This window comes from Lacerta agilis, chromosome 6 (assembly GCF_009819535.1).
Source record: "Lacerta agilis isolate rLacAgi1 chromosome 6, rLacAgi1.pri, whole genome shotgun sequence".
Taxonomy (NCBI): Eukaryota; Metazoa; Chordata; class Lepidosauria; order Squamata; family Lacertidae; genus Lacerta; species Lacerta agilis.
The window spans coordinates 62,437,782-62,463,530 of record NC_046317.1 but is presented as its reverse complement, the minus strand read 5'-3'; the positions used below and the strand labels follow the sequence as shown (position 1 = coordinate 62,463,530).

Here is a 25,749-nt window from a genome sequence, read left to right as displayed (position 1 = left end):
ATATAAGACTACTTTTTAATCCAGGATAATAATCTCAAAAGTCGGGGGTCGTCTTATACGCCGGGTGGAGAATCTGCGGTCAAGTATATCTCAAACTCTATATTTTAACTGGAAAAGTTGGGGGTCGTCTTATATGCCCAGTCGTCTTATACACCGGAAAATACGGTATATACACAGCCTCAGTTTTCCCTAGGCCAACTATTAAAAGACAAGGAACCTAGCAAGGCAATGATGTAATCAGACTAGAGCCCAACCCAGTTAACCCCTCGTCAACCTACGAAAAAGTCTCTTTTCATTTTGCTACATTCTGCATTGAAGAACTGAGACAAGGGGGTCCCCCAGTGAGGTAGGCTTTTCCCTCTAGCAGCAGGGTGTTTTTTGTGGAACAGCCTTTGAAAGTAAGCCAATGTTTTAGGGAGGTGGTCTTATTTTCAATGTCTCAGACAAGGAACAAATTGTTTTGATAATAATTTGATTCATTTTTGGTGAAGAAATATAGTGTCCAGTGATGGATACAAGGGTTCAACTGGTCAAGGCCCATTATTTAATAAGATATCATTAATCATTACAACTATTTCATTTCCACATTTTAAATGTGAGGGTAAATTAAATTGATTTGAAATTTTTAAAACTTTTAGTAACAGCTAAGAACTGATTCTGAATAATGTACTAATTTCAAACTGATCTATGTCAGTTAAGTTTGACAAAATAGGCATTAGTATACAAGAATAAAAACAATGGGCTGCGTCCAGACTTAACCTGCACTTTAAAGCTCAGTTGAAGCAAATGGCAATCTGTGGAAAACCCAAATTGATGTTTGCTCTGATCGAGCACTGAAGAGACGATTTTTACAGGGAAAGCTCCAGGCAAAAAAACCCAACAACATTCAGACACGGAGCTTTTAGTCATGGACCTGTGCTTGGAAAGAGTGAGGCAAAGGTTAAGTATGGATAAGCCCTTAGTTGCACTTAGTTCCTAAGGAAGTTAATGGGCCTTAAGTCATGACTAACTGGATCCATCAGTTTCAATAGGACTTGAACTATCTTACAAAGCAATCCTAACCAATGTAAGGCCTGCTGAATTCAAGGGGGTTTACTCCCAGGTTAGTAGGGTTAGGATTGCAGTAAAAACCTAATACTGTGAAATTATAATATAAACTGAAAATATTCTATAATAAAACATTCTATAATATAGTGAAAAGATTCTCATTTTTTTCTTGCCTTAACCGGATGTTTGTTTCTTTTAGGTTTTGTATTTGCTTTTCAGCTTTTTCTCCAATCCTTTTATTGTCCTGAACAAAATTAAAAACAAAATTACTGAAAATAGGTGTGATATGCATGGAACTTTATATACTAATATAAACATGGCCATAAATCTACCTTGGATATCCCACTGCCACAAATAAATTTCACAATATAATATGCAAACATAGTAAAAATAGTAGTAAAAATGTGAATGCAATATAGAATATGCAATACAGAAAGCAACAAGGGGGTGAGCGCCATCTTCTGATATTCTGAAGAGAATGGGTTGCTACTGAGTGAGAGACAGAAGTCACAATGTGTTTCCAATTCAGATTATAGATGCCCAGGGGAATGCCATGGGGAAGAACAACTTTGGTAAGAACTTTGATGAGCTGTTCCTGTTTACACTCTTGGATAACCTGGGTAGATAGATAATGATGTATGTTACCACTGAAATGCCAGATTGGTTGCAAATATTGCATTTTGACTGTTGGGAAGCACATAATGAGCACAGTGGCATATGGTGGAGTAACCACATACAGCTATTTTTAATGAGTTATTACGTGGTTAACATCTTAAAAGAATATTATCAATTTCTTTAAAAATTAATTTATGGTATATAGTTAAAATATGGTCTATTTAAGAAGCATTTACGGAAATTATAGCCACCTGTGGTTGTAGTTAATACTGTCTCTCTCTATATAAAGAAGAAGAAGAAGAGGAGGAGGAGGAGGAGGAGGAGGAGGAGTTTGGATTTGATATCCTGCTTTATCACTAACCGAAGGAGTCTCAAAGCGGCTAACATTCTCCTTTCCCTTCCTCCCCCACAACAAACATTCTGTGAGGTGAGTGGGGCTGAGAGACTTCAGAGAAGTGTGACTAGCCCAAGGTCACCCAGCAGCTGCACATGGAGGAGTGGAGACACGAACCCGGTTCCCCAGATTACAAGTCTACCGCTCTTAACCACTACACGACACTGGCTCTCATCAGGTTAATGGTCATTATGACTGAATCCATTATGTTCCATGTTCCATGTCTCTGATATGCAAGAATACGATATGTAGATTTATTGTTTAGTACGTGTGTTATATTACTTGTTTTTGTATAAAACTACACCACATTATGTTTGTTTATATAGTCCAGAGTATGCACGACTGATGAGGCCCAGTTGGGTGAAACAAGAAATTATCCTGGAATCCTTTTCCCCCCAATTTTTTTTATTGATTTTACAATTTTAAGCACTTTACAATATCATTAAATTTTCATCCTCCCCCCCCCCACTGGGGGAAGCAAATTTTCACTCCCCTCTCTCACCAGGAAAGACAATAAACATTTCGCATTTAACTATGATTAACATACTTAATATCATTGCTTAGGCCTGGCCCAATTCTATAGGCCAGATATTCTTCCTTTCCTCAAATTCATTTTCCAGTTGACTTCCTCAGGTCCCCCCCATTGAATTAATTATCTATCCTCTTTACAGTTTTCCAAATTCATAGACATATCTATTTTTACCCCAACATTACAATTTTCTTTCCATTTACTTACCTTTTTTAACAAAATAATATAACACTAAAATCATTTTCCTCCTTATTTTACCAATCCTATTTCCATTAAACTAACTCCTTTTATTTTCTATACCTTGGCTCCTAGCTTCTTCTGAAACTTTCCTAAATCCTTATCAATTTCCCTTACTCCTGTTGTGATATTATGACATGACGAGCTGCGAACGCTGCAGCAAGGTCACAAGACTCAAGAGTCATGTTTCCACTCTGTGTGAAATACACTGGGCATACCAGCTCCCACACATGTGATGTCATTGTAATTTACTGTTGTATTCCTTACTTTCTGTTTTGCAGGACGCTTTAATAGACAGCTCTGAAATAATGAGCTGGCTACGCAGAGACATTCTGCTCTTTATCTACAATAAAGTAGGTTTTAGCCTTACTGGCTGATGCGTGTTGTTTTTCAAGCTGGGAAACAATCGCATATTACAAACGTGCCCCTGGACTCCAGAAGCCAGAGGGCACAGAGGCTTCATCCGCCTTGGGGTCAGTCTCTCAGCCTGCCCCCGCGGGAGGTTTTCATAACAACTCCAACCTAATTTTATACTCCTAAATTTCTTCTTTTTGCACCCTTCCCTTCCTCCGGTCTCAATTTTTTAAGCTATTCTTCCCACCTCTATCCTAATTTTTTAACACACTTCATTAACACCAAAATCCAGATCCAACCATATTAACCACATATAGAGGGGGAAACAATCAGAGTATATTGTTTTTATCCCACTCCAACGCTCACAAGTTCCCGAACCCGAGAATCAGTCAATGCTGCTTGCCGTTTTCTTCTCTTCTTTTGCAGTATGCTGTTTCTCAGATCATCATCTTTACTTGATACAATCCAAACTGTTTGCAATTCTCTTCCCTTTTGCAATATGCTGTTCTTTACATCCTCATCTTTACAGATTCCTTCCTCTGTGTCTTCATCTTTGCAAAACAGTCCTTCTGGGTTAGATGCCACACCACTCCTTCCTGTTATTTGTTGTACTCCGCTTAACGAAAAGTCTATGGCTGGTTTTATTTCTTTCACTTTTCCCTCCAATTCCTTAGGTTCCTCTGGGGCTGGCACTGCCATCTCCAAAGTCCGATTCGAGGCTCTCATAGTCTGTTCCATCTCTTGTAGCAATTCCAAAGTCTTTTTTTTTTAAAAGCATCAGACCATCTTTCCTTTGTCATTTTCAAGGTCAAAAAACAACTTTGTAGTCAAAACAATCTGTTACACTGTAACACCAATCACCATAATGTCCAGATTTCTTGCTAAATCTTTCAAGACCTCGGGAAAAAAGGGTAACTCTTTTCCAAATCCAAATTTGCAGCAATTAAATCTTAGCTTTCTTCCCCCCCTCTTTGAGGAGACAGTCACAGAAGTTTTTCTTCTTTTCCACAATTTTTGGCAACAGCCTTGGTTACACTATTACACTGTTCCTTCTGTTTCAACCGTAAGGGACCGACCTCCGTAATTTTAAATCCCATACTTCTTCCAAATTGGTTTCAATTGCTTTTTTTTACTCACAGTTCGAATTGTTCCAGTCCAAATTTAATGGAGAAATTGAGCGCTCCTGGCAATCAGCAGTCACAGCTTCACGCAGCAAGGGTAGCCACTGGATCCACAGTGCTCCGTCTCCCGCCTCGTTCGCTCTTGGCGCCTCTTATTAGAGCTTACCGGGGAGCAGGGGAGACGTAATGAGCACCCGCCGGATCACCATGCCCCCCCCTTCCTGGGGTTCTTCAGGGGTCTGCAGCGCGGTTGTGGGTTCCCCTCCCCCTTGCTGCGTCGGGGAATCTCGGAGTGAAATTCCCCTGACTGATCGCTATGGTGCCCAACCGGAAGTCTCATTATCCTGGAATCCTTGTCTTATTTTCTGCATATGCCATTCTTCCAAGTTCTTCGTCTGATACCTGCATACAATGAACGCTAGAATTCTTAAAAGCATCTTCATGTGGAACACTACAAGACTGATATAAGAATTCCACATCGTGGATATTGCTAATATAAGAACTGAATAGATTGTATTTCCTGGTCAATCTGCTGGACTTTAATTTCTCATAATATGTTTTGTTTATATGGTAAGTTGGTCTATAGAACCATATATTTTGATATGATATGTTGAACTGCACTTGAAAAAAAATTATATAGTTATTACATAACATACAGCCTGTTATGTTGTTTGCGTTGTTATCCCTGATTGAGCTGGCAGTAGTCTCAACCGTGGTGCAGACAGTGGTTCTGGATGACTTCAACATTCACACAGAGGTTGCCTTGCTTGGACCAGCTCAATACTTCAAGGCCTCCATGACATCTATGGAGCTGTTTCAAGTTGTCTTGGGCCAATACACAGTACATGCTTGATATACTATTTACTTCAGGGCAAGTTAAGAATAATTTGGATAGTGGAAGAATGGAGCTGACCCATTTGTTATGACTATACCTCTCTCTGATAAAGTTTGGACTTAGGACACCAGCCCTTTATGTACAGGTAGGAGATTTATTTGGATGGTTCATCCCTGGAGATTTGAGGAATCTGATAAATATTCCAGTAACAACAGTTGATGATCCTGTGAAAATCCTTGCATCATTTTGGTACAGTGAGATGAGGAGGGCTATTGGCATGATAATTCTGGACTGCCCCACTCCAACACTGGGTAGCTCATTGTGCTCCTTGGTTTTCTTCTGAGTGGTGAGCAATGAAACAGGTTGGATGAGGGCTAGAGAGGAAGTGATGTAAGATTCAGTGTGAAGCCAATAAAACTCTGGTTAGAGCAAATAACCGCCTCTACCATGTAGCAGTTGTCAGCAAAAAAGAACCATTGCTGCCTCCATGTCCTCAAGTAGTCACTCAACAGAGCTCTTTTGTGTGGTAAAAAAGTTGGTATCACCTGTCCCTCTTAATGGGACACTGAAACAGTCAAAGCCTTTGCTGTGGTCATTTTGCTAGGCACTTTGAGGACAAAATCTATCATCTTCATGCTGATCTTGATGCCAGTGATAATATAGTCTCTGGTCAGGTACCCAGCATGCTGCTTTATTCAATTCTATATTATCATTTCCAGTTATTGAGGCCTGATGTGGACAGTGTACTTTTGTCCTTCCATCCCATTTCTTACTGTTTCAGTCCTTGCCCATCCTGGCTTGTTCGTGAAAATTTGGTGAGTGAGACAAGGTGGATTCAGTGGGTGGTTAAAGCATTCTTATGTTGGGCAGTCCTCACCACCTTGAAGGAGGCAATGGTGTGTTCACTACCTGGAAAAAAACCTTCCAGGACCCTGAGGTAATTGATAACTACTGCCCAGTTACTTATACCGGGGGGGCGGGGATTGCTCAAGAGAGTGGTGCCAGTTCAACTACAGACCTTTTTTGGAAGAAATTGATTATATGGACCATTGCAATCTGGGTTTAGGCCTGGTTTGGCAGAGAATCAGCTTTGGTCACCTGGACAAATGACAATCTCCAGAGGAGGAACAGACCCAGTGCAACCATATTGTTTCTGCTGAATCTCTCAGCAGCTTTTAGTATAATTGATCATGGTATCCTCCTGAATAATTTTTGTGAATTGGTGGTTAGGAGCATTGTTCCACGTAGCTCCATTCCTTCTTGCATAGCCAATCTCCGATGATAGCACAGGGGCTATGTGCCTATACCCTGACAACTCAGTAACAGGGTGCCAAAAGGCACTGTTATATGCCTAATGTTATTTAACAACTATTTGAAGCAATTGGGGTGGCCCAGCATTGTGTGTTGTGTCTCTTGCTAGAAACATATCACAGTAGGCCTAAGGGATATGCTCTGGCTACCTGTTGGCCAGCCATCTCTGTTCTGGCTAGCTAGCTGTTATCCATCCAGATCTTTCTTTTCTTGTTACTTACATATAAAGCCCTAAACTCTGAATCACATTAGTGAAATACCAACATCTCCTATATTGCCTAGTAAAACTGTCAACAAATGGAACCAAGTTAACTGCAATATTGTTTAATGGTGTTGTTTTATTATAATTATTTTAATTATGGTTGTCTACATTTCAACATTTGTGGAATCATTTTTTATATTATATAAGTTGTTTATAAGTCAATTTTGGCATTAAACAATATAAAAATAAATCATAACCATATTTCTTTATTACAATGAAAATAAGGGAAACTTGCCTTAAGATCTCCTTGAAGCTTTTTAAAATCAATTACTATATTATTTTTCTCTGTTGCAATGCATTCCTTGTCCAATAAAAGTCTACTCAAATCCAGGCTTAGTTGCTCATTCTTTAATCTATTAGAATAATGAAGAAATATTAAAAATAATGATTTTATATATACTTCTCAAGTGTGTGATTATAGACACAATCCATACATTGGGTGGTATCCAACAAAGTGCTTCTTCTAGTTCAATGATTTCCACTTGTGCAATGGAACTTCTCCTGCCTCTCCTCTCCTCTCCCCCACCCCAACTCCTACAGGTGATACTCGAAAAATTAGAATATCACCTGTATGTCCTGTCCAAAGCTGCTCTAGAAAGTTGGAGGAAAACCCAAAACAGGTGTAGAGGGTGTGTGGGCAGAAGGGATGGGAGGTTCCATTACATAGCCCAAAGTACCCGGTACTTGTGCTAGCAGAAGCACTTCATCAGATACCACCTACAGTTAAATAGTTTCATAGAGAGAGGTTTATACAATGCTACCATCTGGTGAAATCAGTAGGCTTGATTGTGTCCCACTGTCTGTTTTTAGTTTGCATCAGATAGAATAATGTGAACATTTTATTTTTATTTATACATTATTGGTATATAAATAAAAATAGTATTAATGTGAGCTGGAATGTATATAAGAAATTTAATGTGTAGTGAAGTCAATGTAGGTTTTGCATCTGCAATATTGTCTGCTTGGGGACAGAGCTCCTGGATCTACTACTGTCAGTGGAGGCACACTTCAGTGGCTTTCTACCATCTTTGTCCGGTGGCCCAGCTAAGTCCCTATCTGGATAGGATACCTGGCTTCAGTAATCTCAGCTCAAGTGACCTATAGATTAAATTAATGCAATGCACTATATGTGGGGCTGCATTTAAAGACAACTTGGAAACCACAGCTGATGCAGAATGCAGCAGCAAGAGAGTTAACAGGAACAATGCAGAATAAGCATATAATACCAGCTCTGGCACATCTTCACTGACTGCAACATGAACATATTAGGACCCTGTGTTCATCACCTGAGTCCTTCTCCATGTGCCTCTTCTGAAAAAGGTTCAGAGGGTGGTGACAAGGGAAGGGGCCTTTTTGGATGTGGTCCATATCTATGGAATGCTTTACCCAACAAGGTCAACCTGGCACCAACATTAACATCCTTTCAGAGCTATGTTTAAATGTACCTCTTCTCAGAGAATTCTAAGGGGATATGATTATCTTCCTTACTGCAGTTTCTGTACATATGCATGAGATGGTGTTTTGATTTTACATGGTCAAATGTGATGGTTTGTTTTTTTTAAACTGCAAGTTTCCAAGAGAACTTTTTATTATGTGACAAACTGAAATAATAAATTGTTATAATAAAAATAAAACAATTTTGTTAGGGTATTAAAAGTCATAGATCACTAAAAACAAAAAATGAAATGAAATAGCCTTTCATAAGCAACATTTTGCTAGTTTTTATGTATTATAAGCACATACTTTTCTTTTTCGAGCTCTGCTGTCACTGCTGTAAGCTGCACTAAGCAATTTTGTTCATTTTCAAATGCTCTAGATAACTCCATTTCCAAGTCATGCATTTTTTTCTGCAGATAAAAAAAGTATTAAAGAATTTGCACTACTGTGTCCAACAACTTCAATGAAACAGGTTGTGTTATATTAGTTGAAGTTCTCCCACAGCAGACAGGCAGTTTAGAAAAGTGTGAAAACTGAAGGATACCTGCTTAAAATGTAGATGGAATGAAATCTCCATTCATTTCTCCCCCTATACATGGTCAAGATACTAGTAGTTTGGAGCTCAAGTAACTTGACAGTGAGTTAGATTGAGCACACAGATCTCCCATTCTCTGGGTTGCCCTGGCCACTACCATGTGTGCACATGCTAAGAACAGGAAACAGGGCTCTGCAAGCCCCATGGTGCTCTGTATGAGTTTTATGTTCAGAGCATGATCCAGCGAAACAGTGCAATCCAAATCCCAAACATACCAGGATGAAAGAGTTTGAATTTGGCGGGTCTGGAGCTTTCTTGATTCAGCCAAGCTATGTCGGCTTAAGTCCCTAACCCTGGCTGAGCCAGAGATACACCAGCATAAGTTCTTTACCACAGCTCAGTTGTGGTGTAGTTCCACAAAAAGGGGCATTCCAGGATATAGCAGGGCATGAAGAGACTTAACACCTATTCCAAACCCCTTTCAAAGTGGTCACATGATCTAGCAACTTCAGTCATAACTGAGGTTATATGACTCCCCATCAATTGATCATTATCCCACACTTTCTCATGCATTTCCCATCACTTTCCTTTTGTCTGACTTTTTGTTAAGTGGGTTTGCTGCATCAAACAACAACAAAGAAAATTAAACAAGCTAACCTGAATAGTAGAGTCATCAGCAGTTCTAGATTCCTTTTCCTTTATTAATTGATTTTTTTCTGACTGTGCATACTCCAACTGGTTCTTCAAATCTTTTTGATCTTTGATTGAACTTTCCTGAATAATACAGATATTTGAAAACCATATTATAATATATTTTAAATACCAATTATGTTTAAAACAAAGAAGACAACAAAGATTGTGAACTTGGATAATGGCCTGAGACTATAAAATTGTAGGCAATATATACTTGGATCACAATCCAATGCAGAGCTGAACATAGGATAAGTATGCTTTGCTATGTGTATTTTGGTAATTAAAATAAACTGGTAGAGGTCTGAAGAATTAATCCAAAGTATAATGAAGGAAATGGAACTTTTAATAAGACTACCTGGTGAAGTGGTGTAAATTAGAGGTCCCTTACCAAGGCTATTTCCTTTTCTTCAAGTTGTTTTTCTTTATCATTTTTCAGTTTGACCATCACTTCTGCAACAAATATAAATGCAAATAATACAAAATAATGCATTCTTTGTTAAGAAGTAGCATATATTATTTGCTTTTAAGTTCAACTTAGCAAGTTATTGAAGTTATCCCAAATGTGTTGTGGGATCAGTTTGTTAATACAACAGATGCTGTGGAAAGAGTACTGGCAACTATACACTTGATCGTGTGCCTTCTTGACCCATGCCTGATACTGCTTTACTGTGTTTACATATCTGTATCTATTTTTATTATACTGTTTTATTATTTTTATGTTGTATTTTTGCAAACTGCTCACACATTTTAAATATTAAGTAGTTTAGAAATGCTTTTATATAAATAAAATAGTAAGTATTGGGCAATATCGAATGATAGGTGGAGCTGACCCTTTAAGAGCACCCTTTGTATTTTAAAAATGTTTTACATGTACACTCAAAAATAAAAGTACAAGCACCAATGAGTCAGGATCTGCAGGGGAAAGTGGCTCCAAATCAAGCTTACAGACTGACATTATATAGTTGGATTAAAAAACAACAACACCCTGATATTTACTTTGATCCATATCTGCTAACATGAACCTAAATCTACCTGCAGAATAAAGATGATATCAATCTGCACAAAGAGGGTATATATACCAAATTTTAGGGCCTCATTCCCTACTCCATCAATTTTGTTTGTGCCTCAGACTATCCAAGCCTGAAGTTCAGCTGTATCAGGCCCCTCTGAGGGGCAGTTTTCATCAGGACCACAATGTGCAGAGATGTTGTTACAGCATGAGACTCTTAATCTCAGGGTCATGGGTTCCTGCCCCACATTGGGTGAAAGATTCCTTCATTGCAGGGGGTTGGACTAAAATACCTCTGTGGTCCCCTCCAACTTTACAAGTCTGTGATTCTGTGCCCTGTCTTTCCCTTCATGCCTTAAATGAAACTGTCTCCCTCCTGCTTCTAGTCCTAGCAGATAAAATTCTATTTGCTAACAAAGACTTCCCTCCTAGAGCTAATAGCAAGTGTGTGAGTGGATTTTTCAATGGTGCATGGTGGGGGAGGAAATAATTAAACTTCCCCTCCCTGCATGCTGAAATCAAGACAAAAATCAGTTCCCCAGAACCATCTATTTACTCCCCCCAACCCCAACCAATGTGGTTACCAATGCTGCATTTAGCATCATGTTTGGCCACAACACATAGCCACTGATACTCAAGAATGAAAGACAGAATTACTCAAATTTCCCTGGAAAGAAATCACTGTGTATTGAAAAGAGAGAAGATTAAAACTTCCTACCTAAGGGAAAGAGAAGGATTAGCAGAAAACAATTTGAGAACCAACATTGTTGGTTCTAAACAACTGGCTCCTTCTTTCTTGCCTAACAATGGAAACAATAACTGCACTACTGAATTACCATACTGAACACAAGACTTAGATTAATATTCATATAACAGAACTATCAACTGCTAATAATAATAATTAGTTTAAAAACACAGTATCTCCATTTCCTTGTACACAACATACCTAATTCAGCTGATTTCTTTTGGAGTTCCAAAACCAATATATCTGAATCATCCCTGAGTTCCTTCTGTCTATTAAATTCATAGAAAACATTCAGTGTATGATTGAATAAGAGATTAAAAAATTGATTAAATCAGCAAACCATATAGCTATGAACTTGGGAGAGAAACATATTTGTATAACTGTTAAGAGACATATATTTACTACTTGAAGTGCCTATTAATGGTAAAATGTCTATAGAAACATGGCTGTAAAGATGCATTAAACCTGAGTGGCAGGTTGAGTAACAGACCTATTTTTTCTTTCCCATCCTCAGCCGACTTTGCTCCATCTTTCCTTTCTCTTGGTCAACAAACAAACAGAAAAGTAGAGATCGTTTAAATAATTTTATAAAAACAAAAGGTATCATTGGAATTCCTTAAACAGTATTACTATGTGTGAAGTTTTTGGTATCATATTCTGCTGGGACTTGGGACTTTGACACAAGAAATGGCTCCAGAAAAGGTGAGGACCCTGGGCAGTTCTCAGTAACCCTGCTGAATGAGCTTTAGAACAAAGAGCTGAGATCTTGTGAAGACTTGTGTAGGCAGACAAAGCTTATTCTGCAATTGGCCTTGACCTCTTGAAGAGCTGGGTGTGCTGATTTAAAGGACCCTTGTCAGATTCTACAGGCACTTACTTCTACATTTGTACACAGAGAAAATAACATCTTGAAGCAAATTAAACTGGCTAAATGGAGTTGCGAGGGTTAACTGCTTCCAGTCACTGCATCACTTCCTTGATCAAATTAGCAGTTCCCCCACTCTTACCACATTTAGTTAAAAAAAAATCAAAAACAATTGGAAGTCAGTCATGGATCTCCCAACACAATGTGCTTTGGCCCTAAAGAAGGGTTTCCCAAACTTGGGTTTGCAGATGTTTTTGGACTACAATAACCATTATCCCTGATCACTGGTCCTGCTAGCTAGGAATGATGGAAGTTGTAGTTAAACAACAGCTGCAGACCCAAGATTGGGAAACCCTGTTCTAAAGTAATATGTTAAATCCAGTCAAATACCATATTTTTCCATTTTCATATCCTCAATTATAATACATACATCATGTATAAAAGTTATATACAAATACAAGAGACGAAGAGTTTGGATTTGATATCCTACTTTATCACTACCCGAAGGAGTCTCAAAGCAGCTAACATTCTCCTTTCCCTTCCTCCCCCACAACAAACACTCTGTGAGGTGAGTGGGGCTGAGAGACTTCAAAGAAGTGTGACTAGCCCAAGGTCACCCAGCAGCTGCATGTGGAGGAGGGGAGACGCGAACCCAGTTCACCAGATTATGAGTCTACCGCTTTTAACCACTACACCACACTGGCTCTCAAATGGATGTTCCATGCACACTTCCTGCCCTTGATCCCATTCTGGGTTTGTTTTTAAACAGATGATATAGTGGGAGCTGATCAGGATGAGTACCACAATGCATGGAGAGAAGGGGTTAACCTAAGATTGTCCTAAGAACAACCCCCCCCCCACAAAAAATTCAAAAACAGCAATTTTTTTGAGTTTTGTAAAGTCATGAGTAACAATGAGTGGATATCAACTGCAAATATATTAGGCCAACCTAGCAGTAAATCTTTTTAACTTTGTTTACTAAACAGAAGTAAAATAAATATGCTAAATTAGATCACTCTCTATGAATCTAGGGCAGTGGTTCCCAATTAGCTAAGTACTGTGGACTTAAGCCCCTACTTTTGAAAATGTTGATACTTCTATGGTAGTTTTATGTGAATGTTGCCACGGACCCCCTGAGGTCCACAGACCACCAATTGGGACCCACTGGTCTAGGGCATTGGCAAATTTTCCTGTGCATATTACCCTAATTTTTTTGGAAAACCTTCCTCATTATTCACACCAAAACTATTATTCACCCTTATAAGGGAAACTGCTAGGTTTTCCCTCCCATGTTCCATGGTCCAGATTGTGATCCCCACCTCCTATGCATGGTTGCTATTTAAAGAAACACAAACCGTGGGGATAGTGTTTCTTTGTAACATGTACTTTAACCCTTAGAGAACAAATAATCATATCTGAAAGCTATTTGGGAGTGGGGAGTATTTATTTTGTCCTCACTATACACCTGAACAAATACTCCTTTTCAAAGAGGGTTTCACTTGGGCAAAGCTTGTGATTAAGTGACAGATTCTCAATGTTCTTGTCATTCTGTGAAACCCTGTTATCACCAATAGTGCTATTCTTTCTTATGTATGCCTGTAAGGTCATTTTTACCTCATTTCTTCTTTTTCTAGCAGTTCCTTCAAACTGGAAACTTTAGTCTGGAGATCATCAATAACTGATGCACTTGTTCCTTTAAATTCTTTAAATTCTTCTATTGTTGCTTCCTTTTGTTCCGTTACTTGAATTAATGTTTTTACTGCAGTTTGCAACTCAGTTTCTAAACCCTTACAAGTATTCTAAACAGAATAAATAATATATATTGAAATTAAGATACAATTTAAAAAAAATTCAATTCTATTCTGTACTATTGTATGTGTATTGTACAAAAAAATTGCAAGTCCATACCTCTGCCTTTTGCAAAAAACTTTTAGTTTCTTCCAGTTCAGTCAATAAGTCATTTTGTTTAGTCTGTGCTTTTTTAAACTCTTCATCATGTTGTTCTAAATTTAAAAGTAAAAGACGACACATTTTCAGCCATTTCTGAGGTTTGGGGCAATCACAGTAGGTAGATTTCAGTTGTGTGAAAAACCTGCCTGGCATGAAGAGCAAACTCAGGCTCCTGTTTGAAATCACTTTGACTCGCATTCCATGTGCTTGGATCTTCCCTGGGCAGGATTTTAGGGGTCACACACACACATACTCCGATCCCAGATCCTTCGGCATATCCATGCTTTGTGGATATCTATCTGTCAGGGACTCACCCTGACTCGGTGTATTAGATTTGTTTACTAAAAATTAAAGCTATTAATTGTGTGTTTAGTTATATATATTTAATTGAATATATTCATTGTGTTTATTAAATAGCATTAACAATATTGCAAACAGACCCGTCTCTATCCTGTGGCGCAAGTGGCGCATTGCGCCAGGGCGCCAAGCTCCGGAGGGCGCCTGGTTGGGAGTCCGGGCTGCGTTCGAGTAGACCGGGACTCCAGGGAAGAGCCGAGCTGAACAGAGCTCGGAAAGAGCCCTGCAGTGCCCGAAGCTGCCACTGGGGGCGCAGGGAGTCCTCCGCCGGCGAGCGTGGCTCTTGCTCAGCCCCAGTATAAAATCCTGTCAGGCGGCTTTTATTCCCACAGCAGCAGGGGTTCACAAACAACATCCTGCTGAGGTTCAGGATTCCACCCGGAATCGGACCCCTTTAATGGGTAATATTCCCATAAATTCTTATAACACTTTACTTTTATGTTTTTGGAAAGAGGGCTAGTGCAAAGTTGGTGTGTCTTTTTTATTATTATTCTCCGCGCTAAGCGTGCATCATTTATTTATTTATTTATTTATTTATTTATTTTTGAAGCCGAGAGCTGGGGTCATTCATCGGTTTGGAGGAGGAGGAAGTGTTGGGGGGGGGGAGCCTGCTTGGATGCCCTGTGGCTCGCTCCCCTAGCAAAGAAAGGTTCTGGAAACAGACTTTGATGAAAAGAGAGAAATCGGGGTCTGCATGAGCCATTCCTCCAATACCAAAAGTCAGTATTGCAAGCCGTTTCTTCCAGGTTTCTTTTTCTTTGAAGGATTGATTTGTGTTGTTTTTTTATGTTGCATTGGGGCTTGACCCCTGGGAAGCAAGCCATTGGCAGTTTTTTTTTAAATGGCTAAGTGTACATTTTCCAAGCTACCTCTCAGGATCTCTCAAAATAAGAACAGTTATTGCCACCATCACTTGTTTTTGAAGCTCTGCTTTGTGGCCCTTTGGAGAAGGCTCAGCCATGTTGAGAATCCCCAAAGTTGGGCTTCCTGCCCCTGGACGGGCCCCCTCTGCTCTTGGACACCCCCCCCCAGCAGCAAAAGAGAGTCATGCCTGTGATCACTTCTGCAGAACTGGTGGTCTCCAACCTCGGCAACCCCCAGATGCGAGCTCTCCCAGTCCCAGCTACCTATTTCACTCAGGTGTACCCTCAGACTGCTGACCCCCCCCCATGGACCCGAGATCAAAACCATGTGATCTGCTTCCACTGGAAAACTGCCAGTAATACCGCTTTCCTTTTTCTCTTACTTTTTCTGCCGGTTTCTTTACCAGTGCATTGGCTTCTGACACCACTGTTGTACCTTTATATGGACGCAACAATGTGGGTAGGATTGGGGGGGGGCAGGCGGTTGGCACTAGGTTGCACCTGGCTGTGCAGACCCAAGGAACACGGTGTACTTTTGCCAATAGCTCCAAAGCCAAGGCTACCTTAAGAAAACCTCGATTGCTGGGTGGGCTTTGTTGGGTTATGCTGTATGGGGGTGTGCAGATGGAGGTGTCCTTTGGGCTAATGCCCAAAGATACATGAATCTCAATACATTGTGGCTCATGCCATTTCTTAACTTCCCTGTACTTTGCCCTTGTCTGCCTCCGTCATGCCGTGCCGCCACGCCTGGGGGTGGGGGGCGCCGGAGGGATCCTTGCACCACGGCGCCAGATAAGCTTAAGACGGCCCTGATTGCAAACACTTTACTTAGTGATATGGAAATTTAATTCAGTGTGTGGCCTGTGGGTTCTGTGTCAAAGTCTTTTGCAGCCCACTTGGTTTGTGAGGTTGGACTGCCCTGATCTAGACTGTGAGCATACGTAAGGGAGTGTACATTAAAAGTCACCCATAGGTGGCACTGTATGCCAGTGAGGCTTTACCAAATGACATCTCAACAAATTGTTGCCATGGAGGTGGAGGTAAAGGTACCTTCTACCATTTCTGGCGGGAAACCCAATGATCTCTAAGTTTTATCCATAAATAAATGTCTAAAATTTGTAAAACTTATATGTCTCCTGAACTTGCTTTGTTGAATTTATGGGATGGACATGTGGGTACTTTATAACTTTTTGTAAACTGCTTTGAGGTTTTCTGCAATCAAGCGGTATATACATTTTATGAAATTAAATAAATAATAAATAACTAAAGGATTTAGTAACATGGATGTTAGCTGCAGCTATTATTTCAAGGACACAAAAATGGAAAGACATAAAGAACTTGCAAATCATACTCTGGTAAGAATATGTGGACAATAGCCATTTCATTTCATTTGCAAATACTACAGGTCCCAATGCACAAATTTGTCTGTCTGCATCAATGAGACAAATTTGGGTAGCTTAAAAAAATCTCTGTATCAATACCACTGGTATATCAAAGATGGTAGTTATCTGTATAATCATCAGTTTACAACATTAGCAATTTTTTGTTTGTTATTAGTGTTTATAAATAAAATCATTTTTTAAAAAAATCTGAGGGCAACCAGTTGATTCAGTATGCTGTACCACTACTTCTAATAATGCTATTTGGAATAAAATTATAAAAATGCTTACTTTTTATTTCTTTTAACTCAGCAATGAACTTTCTTGATTCTTGTAACTGTAGGTTTATGTGTTTTATTTTATTATCTTTTTCACCATTTTGCACTGCCAAGTCTGAAACCTAATTAAAAAAAAGAACTTATGCATAGAAATAGCCATGCTTGCCATTTCAGTTTCACATTTCTGTGTTATGCACATGGTTTAATATTTGCCTTTTTAGATATAAAAACCATTATCAGTTACAGGATATGAGAACAGTCATCCTACAACATAATCTTACATTACTGCATTCATACAAATGACTAAGCCATGGTTTAGAATTATGAATTATGAATTTCACATTGGGCTTGCATGCGCCTCCTCCTGCACAGCCATAAAGAGATCAGAAGCTTCTACTTCTGTTTTAGATTAATCACAATTTAGCATTTATTTCAAACCCTAAACTGTGTTTAATGTTAATCATGATTACTTAAAGCAAGCTAGTCTCATAAATTATAATTTGAAATCAGTTACAGGTAGGTAGCCATGTTAGTCTGCCATAGTCTAAACAAAATTTAAAAAATCCTTCCAGTAGCACCTTAGAGACCAACTAAGTTTGTTATTGCATGCACATGAAAGCTCATACCAATAACAAACTTAGTTGGTCTCTAAGATGCTACTGGAATGATTTTTTTATTTAGTTTGAAATCAGTTTGTTGCAACAAACCATAGTTAAAATTAGCTGCAATTCAGATTCAAGGCATTACACAGCCACCATGACTAACAATCAATGATAGCCTTTTCCTCCATGCATTGGTCTAATTCTTTTATAAAGTAATCCAAACTGGTGGTCATTATTAAATCTTGTGCCAGTGCATTCCATAGTTTAAGTATGTACTATGCGAAGAAGTGCATTCTTTTGCTGTTCTGAATCTTCTAACATTCATTGAATGACTCCAGATTCTAGTGTTATGAGAGTTGGAGAAAAATGTCTCTCTATACACTTTTTCTACCATGCAAAATTTTACATGCCTTTATCAATAATTAACCACAGTGATGTGTCATCTGAACTGGGATCTGTGGTTAGTTTAAACCAGTGATGGCTAACACCCCATTCAGAGGTCTAATCTGGCTCCCAAGACCCCACCGATTGGTAAAAAGAGGAAAATGTAAAGAAGACAGCGCTGAGGTGGGCAAAGTCCAGCACCCTGAAGCAGATACAAATTGGCCTTTCCTTGTTCTCAGATTGATCATTTGATGGAGGAGGGCATTAAAACCCCTACCATCAGTTGATCTACATGGATTAGCTGAGGAGGTTGAGCTACATGGATTAGCTGAGAAGGTTGAGTGAGTGTGTGTGTGTGTACATATTCAAGAATGTGGCATGGTCACACTCACACCATTAGAGTAGAAGAACCCCCAAATAGCTCAGTGAAGACTGATGAATACTGAATAACTGTTGTGGCAGGGGGGGGGGGGGGTGAGAGATGTGAAACTAGGTGTAAAACTGCACCAGATGTGAAATGGCAATATTTTGCTGCATGTTCCACTTTTTATTTTTACTTATTAGTTATATTTTTTACAAAAAATAACTCATGTGACTAACAAACACATTCATACTTATAAAAAGGCAGGATTAAGACATCCCACCGACTGTTTAAGGCCACAGCTAATTAAAAGCCAACAGCCTGGCAAAAACAAAATGTTCTGGCCTGGCACCTAAAGATAGACAATGAGGGCCACCAGGTGTGCCTCCCCACAAAAAGCATTCAATAAGTGGGAAGCCACCACTAAGAAGGCCCTAAGGCACATGAAAAAGGGCCTTGGATTATGAACACAGAGTCCTGGTTGGTTCATGTGGGGTCTTGTTAATAACTAACATGATGTTATTAATCTCAGTAACAATAAAACAAACCTGTTTTTCCATTGCATCCATCTCTCTTTTGTGAACTTTTTCAAGTTGTCCTGTTTTTTCTGCTTCTTCTTTTACTTCCAAAATAAAAATCATTGATATTTTTAGTAACTACATGACAATAAACAAACTAAAAGAGGAAGATGATTCACACATATATCACTCATTCATATGTCAATAAACCAATTATGGAGAACTGTTTCAGCCTCAAAGCTACATTCACTCATGGCAACTTTTCAGGAATCACATACCAGTGGCTGATGGGCCAGAAGTGAATTTTATTTTATTTTTTGCTTTGTACAGTAGGCTGTTTCTACACAGATTCACTCACCCCTCTCTATCTTCCAATCAAGAAGCATTATCAGAGGTCAGCTAGGCTCAAAACACACAAGGAGGGTATAAAGCAGGGTCAGTGGGAGAGTGTGGCTCAGGAGGGATGTTGGTCAACCAAGGGCCAGATAGAGAGATATGAACTACTACCATTTGGCTACAATGCCTGAGGTTTCTCACCCCTATGCTAAATTATAGTTTAGCACCATGTGCATAACCCAGAATGAGTTGCAGCATGAATCTAGCTGGTGCGCTCTCCTTGGCTTGAGGTTGCTTTGTTTTAAACAAACCATAATTAATGTTAACCACAGTTTGTTGTTTCAGATGATGCAGGGTAGGGGGTACATAAGTAGTGTGAGTATGTAAGTGCAAGATTGCTGCAGATAATTCTGGCTTGTGCACATCATGCTCAGCTCAGCCCTGCTGACTCCCCACCCCAGAAACAGCCCACTTTGAGGTCTGCACTTGCAGAGTCTGGTAAAGTTTAGCAGAGGTAGATGGAATAACACTTCCTAATTCCAGGGATTAGGATTGTTCTGGCCATAAAAGAACAGGGGAAAGGAAAAAATAACAAACAAACCAGTCCAGTTCAGAAATAAAAACATAGAAGAAGGCACATTCAATAAACTCAAAACACAAAAAGTTGAGCAACTTGACAGCCACTCTTTTCTAATTCCTTTGACTGAAGAGTACTTGAACACTGGAGCTGACAAGAACAAGAAAACTTGGGTGTCTGGTGTGCCTGCATTCCAAAACAATATGGCAGGAAGGAATAATTCCTGACACAGCACATTGTTTTGGCATGCATAATGCTCCCCACTATGAATTTCATGTTACAAAAAATGCTATTATTATCCGCAACTAAGTATGAAACACAAGCATTTCCACTGAGTTTGCTTCTTGTGTTTTCATAATAAATAGAAAACCAAACAGGGTATCATAATTGGAAGTCTTAAACTGATTCTTTAAAACTTATTTAATACATTTTTACCTCTCTCATTCAATTATTTAAGGTGGCTTACAAACATGGCAGTTGTATAGGATGAAATAAGAAAACAGGTAAAAATTTCATTTATATCATTTTCTCAACCCTTTTGAACATAAAATTCCTGCAACACCAGATCAAAGCCCTGTCTAGCTTAGCATCCTGTTTCCCACAGTACACAACTAGGTGCCTATGAGAAGTCCATAAGCAAAATGTATTGGGTAATGGGCGTACAGAGACACTCTGCCTCTTAGAGGTAGCATTTAACTAGTAACTAGTAATCATGACTACTAACCAGTGATAAATATGTCAAATTCCATTTTGAAGCTAAGTCAGTGGCCATCACCACATATTGGTGTAATTCCACAATCCCTAAATAGCCTTTTTCTACTGTGTAACAATGGATTTCGATGTAACGTGACATGGTCTGGTTTTGGACCTGCAAAAAGGCTCTGGTATTCGCCACTTTAGGTTCATCTAGTTCAATTTTCTCTACAGTGCTTGACAGCAGCAGCTCTCCAGGGATTCATACAGAAGTATTTCCCAGCCCTACCAGGAAATGCCAAGGATCTTCTGTATGCAGAGGGATCTTCTGTATGCAGAGAAGTTACTGTACCACTGAGCTTCAACCAGCCTGTGAGGAGCTGCGTATGGGGCACCACTGCTCTCCAGGCTTCCCAAAACAGTGGATCACTGGTGTTTACTGAGGGAAGGGTGAGGGGTGAGGTGCAGGGAGCTTGGTACAGTGTGTGGCAGTGTTGTTGTGTGCCAAGCTCCCTGTACCACACATCTCCCCTCTCTCTCTCTCTCTCTTTCTCTCTCTCTCTCCCTCTCTCCCTCTCTCTCAACCTTCCATGTTGGGAAGCCAGGACAGCAACTGTGTCTCACCCGTGCTGCCTTACTACCGGTAGCTACTGCTGATTTCATCCAAGCTCTACCCTTATCCCAGGCTTCTCCCACCAGTAACCATTTCTTCTCTCAAATCATTACACAAATGCCATAAATTTAAAAAAGATTCTCACATTTAAAAACCATTTCCAATCTGGAGTTTTCTGCTTGTACACGGAGTTCCTCAAAGGCATGTATCATTCTCTAACAGATGTAAATAAACAATTAGTAACAACAAACTTCCTAGTATGCTAGTGAATATATGCTGAATTTATTTTTAAAATATTTAAAATCCACACCAATCAGGTAGGAAATGGGGGAGGGGGTGATGTTGCATGTGACATCATGATGTCATGTCCAGGCATTCCACAGCAGCTTGTTTTCCATGGCCAGCAGGGCTAGCAGCTCCTCCTCCTGCTGCTGCTACCATGGCCCAGGGGCTGCTTCCCCTCTGCAGCAACAGGAGGAGGAGCCACCGCAGACCACTGCGGCTGCACTTCTGCATTGGTATTGGTGTCCTAGCAGGTCTGTTAGTAGCCCAGCAGTCCTTATGGCATTAGCAGTGGCTTGTGAGGCTTTGCACCAGCAGCCTGGCGGGCCTTCTGTTAGCAGTGGTAGCCACTGCACATCCAGATGCCACAGAATTTTGAGGGAGCCTGGCCCCCTCTTTGAAAATTTGTGGGGGTCAAAGCCCCCCACCCCAATGGAGCCCCTGACACCAATAGTTATTTACTCAAAGGTTAGAACAACCCCTTGATATATTTTTTATTAAGACATTAAAGAGTACATGAATATTTAATTCAGCCCTGAGTTAATGAAATAAACAGTTGGACATCATTATCTTATTGATAATAAGTAATTCAAACCTATGGAAAATTGCTCTCAGCAACTAAACATGGATCTTAAAAAACAGGCTGTCAGATCTGCGTTGTGGTTGCTCACGAGTAACCAGGCATGAGTCTCAACTGTCTTTTAACAGTTTATTGGTGCAGACTATTTACAGTGCAGAGAACGTGAAAACTTGACCGTCCTAGTCACTTGCAGAATCCAGCAGTGCCGGTTTCCAGCTGTGACCACAACATAAGAATTTAGGCACCCCAAAGCGCCGCCTCCCCAGTCTCCTTTTGACCCCTCTGCGCAACTGGGGCAACGGAAGTGGCATGCTCCCCTCAGAGCGAAACTCATGAGGCATGCTGGGGCTCTCAGCAGCATCTCCAAGCTCTTGCCTCGCCTGGCTGTTTGCAGCTTGCCCCTCCCCGCTGGAGGAGGTGCTGCTTTTCCCGCTTGAAGAGGTTTCACTATTGAGGAGGTGTCGGGGCTCTCGGTACATCGACAAGACCTCCCGCCCTGCCGAGGCCAGTTCCCTGACACAGTGCAATATAACATCTGTAAACCGAAGATCAAATCCTTGAAGGATGCTATCAGTTGAATTCTGGGCTAACACCTCTCCTTTTTAAAAGGTGTTTTTTCTATATTTCATTTTTTCAAAGGAAAATTAAACTATGAGAGGCAAGAGTTTGGAGCAAAAAGGAACTGAAAGCAGGTGTGCACCATCACAGAGGACACCAGGGTGCTCTGTGTGTGTGTATAATGTTAGTATAAAATATGTGTCTTCATTAAAAGGTAAAGGGACCCCTGACCATTAGGTCCAGTCGCGGATGACTCTGGGGTTGTGGCGCTCATCTTGCTTTATTGGCCGAGGGAACTGGCGTACAGTTTCCGGGTCATGTGGCCAGCATGACTAAGCTGCTTCTGGTGAACCAGAGCTGCTCACGGAAACACGGTTTACCTTCCCGCTGGAGCGGTACCTATTTATCTACTTGCACTTTGACATGCTTTCAAACTGCTAGGTTGGCAGGAGCAGGGACCAAACCACAAAGCCACCCGCATTATTACCTCCGTGTTATTATTATGATCCACATACTCCTGTCTGGTTTCCTCTTGTTCACGTTCATCTAAAACAAAATTAACAATATAAAAGATTATTTATCTTAATATGTAAAAAAAAAAAATCAGAGATAAAGTAATAAGAATAGCAATGACCTGTTATTCTACTAAAATTCCTGAACTCTAGTGAGTCTTTAGAGACAGGATGTTTTGCAACAAAGGAGTCACAACTCAGAATGCCTTTCTAGTACTTCCATCATATGGAATTGCTCTTCAGTTCATCCCAACAAAATAATGCTCTCCTACTTGTTTTTAAGGATGCAAAGGAACATCTGGAGTTTAAAAATCAGCACCTTGAACTCTTGTTTGTAAGACTATAAGCTGTTGCTTTTCCTGCAGAACTGACTAGCAAAGCAGTTTCCAGTGTAAGGCTAACATGGGAAAGGAGGTTATAAACAGTCTATGAGAATATTTAGGGGGGAAATGCAAACACTGTTAAAGAGATATTTACATTTGTTATATGTCTCCATCAATTGCATGCACTTTTCTTTGAGCAAATTGCACAAATGTCTTGTAGCACTGTTTCTGGGGAGAAAAACAGTTACATCAGCATTATATCCCTAGCATTGTGTCCATTATGCTTTACAGAAAAAAAAGTAATGAAAATCTGAAATCCTGTGAAATCTGTATCACCCAGGCTAATAGGGGGAGGGGGGGGGAAAAACCCAAGATGTCACCCAGCAGACACACCCAACAGACAAACAGCTACAAAGAAACCACAACATTTCCTTATGCACAAGTTGTCATGAGGCTGCAGATGGGTTGCTTGCCTGGAGAAACCAGTGGTGCCCTAGCAAGTAGGACAAGGGTTCAAATTGTGCTACAAAACACTGCCTCCATGTAATTTATGTAACACTGTGTTCAATGCATATGCAGCACTGTCTTTATAAGTAAAGCCAGCAGTTTGCTAGAACAAGGGAAAGTGGAGCAATATTTGTTGCTGGCAAGGAAAAATAAAATATATAGAAAGGAGAATTTAATGTGGCGTTCATCTCGCTTCAGGCCAAGGGAGCTGGCGTTTCTCCAGACAGCTTTCCAGGTCATGTGGCCAGCATGACTAAACCACTTCTGGTGCAACGGAACACTGTGAGGGAAGCCAGAGCGCACATAAACGCCTTTTACCTTCCGCCACAGCAGGACACTAAAGAAGATACAGAAGAATAGTAAAAAAAGCAAACAAAGTATGGCAAAAACATGCAGGTTTTGATTACTTTTGTGACTTTATGCGCCAGTGTGGTACCAAGGACAGAAGAACGTGAAAAACTCGTGAGTCCTAAATAGGACTAGTTCTCCTTTTATAAAAGATAAAGGTTTATCTTACAGATCTCTCATTATAATGAGTGTAATTAGAAGGGGTTATTAACTGCCTCATACTATAGCATAAACCAATGATTACAAAATTATTATCCTAACATTACTTACTCTTTTAGAAGATCTTTATTTTCATGTATTACATCTTCCAGTTTTAAGCTTAGTTTTTCATTTTCAAACTAAATTTATAAAACATAAAGATATAAAAAGCATGCTCTTGTCTGGATGAACTAATTATTATTATCAAATGAAAAAATGTCAGTTTCCCAACTTACATATTTATCAGACTTGGGTTTTATTGCATTTATTACATCACAAATTACATGTGCATTTGTAAAAGCTTGAAATGAAAGTAAGCTGGAAAGTCTCAAAATTCCGGCAAGATCCCTCCCATGATTTACATACGTAATCTGTACAATACATATTTTAATTTTACCAGTCTTTAATACCCAAGCAAGAAGTAATCTGTCAGCAAGTAGATCATCCTCAATAATACATACAATAGGATACTGTACAAATGGACTCCACTTTTTCTTCCTGCAAAATCATGTACACACTGGCAGAGGAAGAAGGGGGCGGGGGAGCGCACCACCCCAAGCAGCACGATCCCAGTGGGGTGCCATCGCGGCTGTCTCCCCACCCACAGTGGGTGCCACACCCCCACAGGCAGCATGCCACACACCCAGGATGCACGCCAGCCACACCCCCGCCTGCTCTCCACCCCACCCCACCCCGATGCCAGAGAATGTACAACCACCTTTCCCTCAGCTCATGACAGGCAGTGGGGGAGGAGGGAGGAGGGCTGGACAATCACAGCACACATTTACAATCCTAACCCCCACCCACAGGGCTTTGCAGAATGGTGGAGCCACAATCACATTTACAGCCTGGCCACTCACATCAACCACAGCGGACTGGTGGGCAGGACAATTGAGTCTGATCCCTGCACCAGCTCGAGGCTGGAGAGTGTAGTAGGCTATGACAATCCCTCCATGTGCAGGCATTGCACCCATGCTGGGATGGACTGTGCCCGAAATTTTTTTTAAGCATTTTATTCTTAACTTAAAATTATATATTTCAAAATGTTATAAACACTTGCCTGTAACTCTTGAATAGCTTTACGTTGTGCTTCTACTATCTTTCTTTTTTCTTGCAATTTTCTTTCCTTTTCCTTTAATTCATATTCTATAGTGACTTTCCATCTCTTGATCTTTTCAGCTTCTTTGTAAAGCCTTGAATAAAGCTCATTCATTGTCTCCATGTTCTATAAAGGCAGGTTTAATAATTTATTAAATAATGATTAATTAAAAGGTTTTTAATGAAATGCCTTTTCATTTAAATTTTGATACCCACAATAGCCATTAAATTAAAACTCTTCCTTGTGTATACCAAGGACAGTATGAAATACACAATTTAGTAATGTGACAGTGACTGAAATTTTATTTATTTAAAACATTTCTACATTGCCTTTTATGAAAACATCTTAAGTCAGTTTAGAATAAAGTCCCTTAAAAATACGATAAAAATAAATCAAGTCAGCACAAAATGAACTAAAAAGTTATGACAATTAGCTGGTATCA

The 25,749-nt window shown here is 39.9% G+C and overlaps 1 protein-coding gene across 1 annotated transcript; it reads right to left on the bottom strand.

Annotated features, from left to right (window-relative positions):
- Positions 1–1,183: 1,183 nt before the first annotated feature.
- LOC117049236 (synaptonemal complex protein 1-like) lies at positions 1,184–25,433 on the bottom strand. The gene is made up of 15 exons (XM_033153976.1): positions 25,269–25,433; positions 24,281–24,348; positions 23,310–23,383; positions 22,808–22,866; positions 21,046–21,115; positions 18,712–18,785; positions 16,830–16,938; positions 13,898–13,992; positions 13,604–13,788; positions 11,326–11,393; positions 9,759–9,820; positions 9,335–9,451; positions 8,449–8,552; positions 6,941–7,058; positions 1,184–1,291 (listed from the first exon to the last, which is right to left on the bottom strand). Exons 1-15 carry the CDS (start codon positions 25,428–25,430, stop codon positions 1,184–1,186), a joined length of 1,473 nt encoding a protein of 490 aa, XP_033009867.1. The 5' UTR covers positions 25,431–25,433.
- Positions 25,434–25,749: the final 316 nt, after the last annotated feature.